At 65.1% G+C, this 6,639-nt stretch overlaps 1 protein-coding gene across 3 annotated transcripts in view; it reads left to right on the forward strand.

Annotated features, from left to right (window-relative positions):
* The first annotated feature begins 987 nt into the window (after positions 1 to 987).
* Tppp (tubulin polymerization promoting protein) overlaps positions 988 to 6,639 on the forward strand; it is a 36,516-nt gene continuing 30,864 nt past the window's right edge. Inside the window, exon 1 of one of the 3 annotated variants that reach the window (XM_005340736.5) lies at positions 988 to 1,107. In XM_005340736.5, the coding sequence (XP_005340793.1) occupies positions 1,100 to 1,107 (8 nt within the window). In that variant the 5' untranslated portion in view covers positions 988 to 1,099. Of the gene's footprint in view, positions 1,108 to 1,783; positions 1,864 to 1,931; positions 2,039 to 6,639 lie in introns of those variants that run through there. The other 2 variants (XM_078018658.1, XM_078018656.1) reach the window with 2 other exon arrangements.

The following is a 6,639-nucleotide window of genomic DNA, read 5'->3' on the forward strand; positions in this document are numbered from 1 at the left end:
TCCAGGGCCCTGGCTACGGGCAACTGCGGTCCAGGTGGGCAGGACAGCCTCCAGGAGCAGCCCAGACATCCGAGAGCTCCGCAGGGGCCCCAGGGCAACCCCGTGGGCATCAAGGCCTCCCAGGTGGGCTGTGACACAGAGGAGACAGACGCCTGGGCCATGAGGACAGAGGTAGAGGCCAGGTGACACAGCAGGAAGGGGCAGGGAGATTCCCTGGAGCCTCACAGGGTACAGGGCTGGTCCACCACACTGTGGCATTTCTGGCCCCAGAGCTGGAGAGAGTCAATGAGGTCCAAGCCAATGTGGAAGGACTTGTTAGGGCAGCCCCTTCACAGGGCACCTGGGACACAGATCCACTGATGACCAGTCTTGAACAACTGGAGGGGGCAGAGGTCATCCAGGTCCTGCAACGGGACCAAGTGCCAAGGCACCAGGCAATCCTACCCAGGGTGTGCCGGTCAGGAGGCCAGGCTGGGTGGCAGGACCCTCCCATTCCCTAACCGGGAGGTGACTGTATCAGCACGTCTAAGGCTGCCTGCCATAAAGTCACACACCCAAAGCAGTTTTATTCACAACCACCGTGTCTTCACGGACTGTGGGCGCCTGATGGGAAGCCAGGCACACAGCCTCACCTGGAGGCTCCCTCAACACCCTGGACACACTGCTCCTGCAGCTGACCCGCAAACTGGCCCTCCTCCAGGGGTCCCCGAAAGCTGCTGCCTGAGTCTGCTGCTGCCTGAGTCTGCTGCCGCCTCTGCAGTTTCCTTGGAGAAGTCGGTGCCTTTGTCGGGAGTAGGGCCAAGCTTTTGGAAGCACCTGTGTTTGAGGTAAGGGTCTGTTTTTGCTGATAGACCAGTAGGAAGACCATGATTGACACTGTTGCTAACCAGGCCTCCACCAATAGAAAGAGCTCCAAGTCTCAGAGAGGGCCAGAGAGGGCCAGGGCCTGGGCCTGGCTCCGCCTTCCCCAGCAGTGAACCTTTGGCCCATTTTGAGCAGAAGAAACCAGAGGGTCAGAGAGGAAGCAGCTTGAGATGGGGACAAGATGCCCCCAAGAGCCTTCTTCCTGGCTCCTGAAGCCTCAGACCCTCACCCATGAATGGGCTGGTATGTCAGATCTCAACTTCCTCCTGGGTGCTCTCAGGGTGGCTGGAATCTGAGAGGGAGACGCAAGCTGGGTGGGCATGGATGTGTGTCTTGGGTGGGTGGGGTCCTGCAGCCAGGAGAAAGGTGCCGCCTGGAAGGGGGGGCAGTTCTAACCAGGAAAGGGCAGAGGGGGAGGGAGGGTCCTGGTGCCAGGAGAAAGGGACAAAGCCTACATGAGACGGGGACCGCAGCCAGCGGACTGAACATGGCTGGGGCCGGGGGTACTCAGGTCCACCAGAGCCACACTCGTAAAGCTGGAAGTGTCCTGTGGCCTTAAGGACCAAGGGGACCCTAGAACTCAGGCACTTCCTTGCTCCCTGCAGCCCAGAATCTTCTGCCCCGCGACCTTCTAAGGGCTGTGCGCTCCTCGCCCCACCCCACCCATGATCCCGAGGGTGGAGACCCCCAGGCAGGTGTCCTCAGAAAGGAGTGAGCAGAGGTCTCAGGACCAAGCTCTCACACAGGTAACCAGAGGCCGCCTGTGTCTCAGCAGAGCCCAAGCCTGCAGGCATGGGGCGCAGCCGCTGCCAGTGCCTCTCCCCTTCGTCGCCCACCCGGACTAGCCGCGCGCTCGAGCCCGAAGGCCAGGTGCGCCCCCGCCCGGCCTCCGCCGGGTTCCCACGCTCCGCAGACAGCCGCGCCCTAAGCCGAGCGGGCGCCGGTGGCCGGCGGGGCCTGCGCGGGAGGCCTTGTAAGGCATCGCGACCTCGCTGCTCGGTGAGCCGCGCTCGGGCCGGGCGGGGCCGCGGTGCGCGCGGGGCCGGGACCGGGGGGCGGGGCCGGGGCGGAGCCGGCGGGGAGGGGCCGGGGCGGTGGCGGTGGCGCTGCGCTCCGGCTTCAGGCGCAGGGCCGAGTCGCGGAGGCGCCGCGCCGCAGTGGCTGCATCTCCGAGGTAAGCCGGAGCCTAGTGGGCGCTGTGCCAGGCCTGGGGCGCAGGTCCGGTGGGTCCGCGCGATAGAGTATCTGCGATTTCCCCGATGGCCGCGTGCGCACCACCTGCGACCCTCCCCCGGGCGGGGTCTTGGCGGGCTGCAGCCGCAGGAGCTGCGTGTTTCTCCTCCGGGGGGCGAGCGGGGCGGCGGCTCCAAGGACAGGTCCGCGACTGGTCCCCAGCGCGCGTTGTGGTCTGTCTTTGAGTCAGCTCACCGCGGTGGACCGAGGGCGCACGGCGGCCCTTAGCTCCAGGCCCCCCGTGCGGCGGCAGGAGCAGTGCCCGCCCACGGCAGATCCCCGACCGCCGCCGCCGCCGCCAAGGAGCCGTGGCAAATTCGGGCGCAAAGGTGTGAAACGAGGGCATGGTCTCGCGCGCGGAGGTGCGGAGGCTCGGCGCCAGCGTCCCCACCCTGCAGGTGACAGCGCCAGCAGCTCCGCAGATCCCAACGCGGCGGGCCCTCGGCTGTCCACAGGCTGCGCACCCGTGTCGCGGCCAGCGGGAGGGCGAGGGCTGCCAGGACGCCGCCTTCACGGCCCCAGCTTCTGCCCTGCCTTTGGGGGAGGACGGAGCTCTTTATTCTGCGGTTTCGGTTATGTAAATGAGGACCTTGAAAGGAGGCGAGGGGGACGCGTCGCGCCCCTTTGTGGCCGGTTGTTCTGAAGCTGCTGTCCCCGACGCTCAGGCGTCTTTCGGGAGGAGCAGACCAGCTGTCACGGACCCTAGGGATCGGTCCTTTGTGCGCGTGTTCCTGGGGGCGCTGCCGAACCCGCGTCGCTCTCACACGCCCCTTCTGCCTCCGGACTACCCCGGCCCCCATGGTGACGTGAGCCCACAGCACCAGGACCACTGGGGGGGGGGTGTCTTGGTGGCGCAGACAGCACTGGCCCAGCCTGGAACTGGGTTCACAGACGCGTGTCGCAGCTGTGGGCTCCAGCCAGCCCCTCTCCCATCACATGATCCTGGAAGCACTTGGCGAGGGGAGGGGCCCTTCCCCCCTCGGTTGCTGCAGGGCGCCGCTGCGTTAGGGTGTGAGCGTCCCTAACAGAGAAGGGTCTGTAGGGCGTTATTTCCACAGAGATCCGCATCCACAAAGGCACTGCTAGGTGGTAGGCTGAGCGCTGCTGTCTGTGTTGGCAAAAGGGAAGGAGGTGGCGGGAGCCTGGTGCAGAGGCGAGGCCTTGCCCTGGCCTCCATACTCACCTCCTGGTCCCCTCTCCCAGCTTCCCCTCTGATGCTGCAGTAATGACTGCTCCAACTATTACCCAGAGGAGAGTGCTCCCTGGGAAGAATTCCATCAAGAAGATTCAAACCACCCATCACCTCCCAGCTCCTCCCCAGCCCAGCAGAGGCTCAGATCTAGAGCTTTCTGGGGAGGCGGCCTGCTCCAGAAGGCCTATTTATAGCTGCCCAGCACTGCAGAGGCCTCCAGCCTAGCTCAGGCGCCATGGCTGTGCCCACCGGCCACCACCCTCCAGCAGGTGGAAAGTGCATACCATCCAACCCCTTGCTTAAGCAGAAGGCTTTCCTGGGAAGGAAGGGGTGGAGCTGCCCAGCCCCATCTGGGACTCAGAGCGGTGCCTAGCCCCGACCTGCCGCCATGCATGCTCCCTGGTGCTCAGCTTCTCCTGGGAGAGAAGACTCCTAAGTGCCAAGTGCCAAACCACAGCATCCCACCTCATCCCCCACCCAGGGCACCTCACCCAGGGCTTCTCCATCCATGGCAACCCATCCATGACCCAGGGCACCCCCCACCCAGGGCATCCCCCACCCAAGGCATCCCCCACCCAAGGCATCCCTCACCCAGGGCATCCCCCACCCATGTCACCCCCACCCATGTCACCCTCACCCAGGGCATTCCCCACCCAGGGCATTCCCCACCCAGGGCACCCCCCCATCCAGGGCATACTCCACCCAGGGCATCCCCCACCCATGTCACCCCCACCCAGGGCATCCCCCACCCAGGGCATCCCCCACCCATGTCACCCCCACCCAGGGCATCCCCCTCCCAGGGCATCCCCCACCCATGTCACCCCCACCCAGGGCATCCCCCTCCCAGGGCATCCCCCACCCATGTCACCCCCACCCAGGGCATCCCCCACCCAGGGCATCCCCTACCCATGTCACCCCCACCCAGGGCATCCCTCACCCATGTCACCCCCACCCATGTCACCCCCACCCAGGGCATCCCCCACCCAGGGCATCCCTCACCCAGAGCACCCCTCACCCAGGGCATCCCCCCATCATCCCCCACCCATGTCACCCCCCCACCCAGGACATCCCCTACCCAGGGCACCTCCCACCCAGAGCACCCCCCACCCAAGGCACCCCCCCACCCAGGGCATCCCCCACCCAAGGCATCCCCCACCCAAGGCACCCCCCCACCCAGGGCATCCCTCACCCAGGGCATCCCTCACCCATGTCACCCCCACCCATGTCACCCCCCCACCCATGTCACCCCCACCCAGGGTATCCCCCACCCAGGGCCTCTCCATCCATGGCAACCCATCCATGACCCAGAGCACCCCCTACCCAAGGCATCCCTCACCCAGGGCATCCCCTCATCATCCCCCACCCAGGGCATCCCCCCATCATCCCCCACCCATGTCACCCCCCACCCAGGGCATCCCCCACCCAGGGCACCTCCCACCCAGAGCATTCCTCACCCAGGGCATCCCCCACCCATGTCACCCCCCACCCAGGGCATCCCCCACCCAGGGCACCTCCCACCCAGAGCATTCCTCACCCAGGGCATCCCCCACCCATGTCACCCCCCACCCAAGACATTTCCCACCCATATCAACCCAGCCATGACCTAGGGGATCCTCGCCCAGGGCATCCCCACCCAGAGCACCCCCAGTCCCTGTAGCCCACCCAGGGCACCTCTCACCCATGGCAATCCCGTCCGTGACCCAGGACACTGCCACCCTGGGCATCCTCTACCCACTGCAGCCCCCACCCATCCCAGATCAGCAGCTCTCCTTGGGGAGGGAGCCCCAGTTCCTGGGAGTGGCTTTGCTCCACCCTCAGCTCTGCGGCCAGCAGCCCTAGACTCAAGCCCACGGGAAGGAGGCTCACTAGACACAGCAGCTGTGCCCCCTCAGAGCTTGGAGGGAGTTAAGTGTGTGGGTCCACATCCCCCTCCTGTGCAGGGCTGGCAGCAGCTCAGCTGTGGGCCGCCACTTAGGGTCTTCAGGTCCAGATGCAAGATGCTTTGGGAGAGAAACATGGGCGGCGTTTCACAAGGCTCACAGCAGCTTGATGGCCGTCAGACAGTGTCCTCCCAAGGCCTCTGGGTCTGAGAGGTGTCCCCTCTGCATGTGAATGTAGGTCAGGCTTGGAGGATCTTCCCTCAGCGTCCTCCTCAGTGGCCTGGACGCCATCTTCCTCTGCCCCTGACTCGGCACCTGGAGGCCAGGTGGGTGTCAGAAGACAGGTGTCATCTGGGAGTGTCCTGGTCACCCTGCCTCTTGAGAGGATCTCCAACCGGCCTGCCTCTGGGCCTGTGCCTTCTCTGTACCTCTGGGGGGGCACTGCCTCTTCTGGCCTCAGAATCTAGAGGCTGCACCACAAAGTGGCGGAAGCTGTCAGAAGCCCACTCTCCCCGGTCCTGAAGGCCAGCAGCCCAGCCCATCAGTGTGGTGGCTGACCCTTCTCTGGAGGCCCCAGGAGGCTCCTTGCTGCCCCTCCAGGCTGGCTGTGGCTGCCGCTCCAGCCTTGCTTGGTTTCTGTGCCTCCCTCTGGGTCCCAGGAACGGTTACTATGAAGAACAGAATCTTCCTCCTCTGTCCTGAGGCTGGATGCCCAGGGTGGAGGCAGCGACAGCCGGGTGTCTGCCCGCAGTTGCTCTGTGCTTCCAGGACAGTACCTGGCTGGGGCACCCCCGGGAGGGACAGGCCCTGTGGTCTTTGGGATGCCACTCGGGCTCTCTGGACTTTGTGGTGCACCAATCCCCAAAGTGGGCAGATGTCCCCGAGGGGCTGTGCCAGCTCCAGCAGGGCTCAGGTGTGCAGGGCCAGGCAGACACCTCATCGTGGACACTGTTGGCCAGTGGGATGGGCATGTGGTCAGCTCCGTCCCCGCAGCAGCTGCCAGGTCCAGGCGGTAGGAAGTGCATGAACCTGGGAAGGCCTACCGACCCCAGCCTTCCCTCCCTCTGCTTTGGGGTCACAGCTGAGCTGGGAACAGTGGGCAGCACCGGGTTTGGTGTCAGTTGTCAGGTTGCTCTGAAGGGCAGCAGCCCAGTCCTAGGGTCCAATCCCAGAAACCTGTTTGAACCAGTGGCCCAGACTGTGTTCATGGGCAACCCTGGTCACCCCCTGGCCCCAGGTCACAGGTGCTGAGGGTCAGAACGGTTGCCTGGTGGACCTGGGCTTTGGGACTCTGTGCTGTGTGCTCTGAGGGACACACATTCAGACAATGCCCAGTTTGTGCAGCCTGCGGGGCTCTCCCTGCCTGGGACAGGGGTCTCTGCAGAGATGAGTGGCCACTCACATGGAGTGTCTGGGAGAGCGGGGCGCGGCGGCTGTCATGATCACAATAAACAATCACCAAAGGGCCAT

Source organism: Ictidomys tridecemlineatus, chromosome 1 (genome assembly GCF_052094955.1).
Source record: "Ictidomys tridecemlineatus isolate mIctTri1 chromosome 1, mIctTri1.hap1, whole genome shotgun sequence".
Taxonomy (NCBI): domain Eukaryota; kingdom Metazoa; phylum Chordata; class Mammalia; order Rodentia; family Sciuridae; genus Ictidomys; species Ictidomys tridecemlineatus.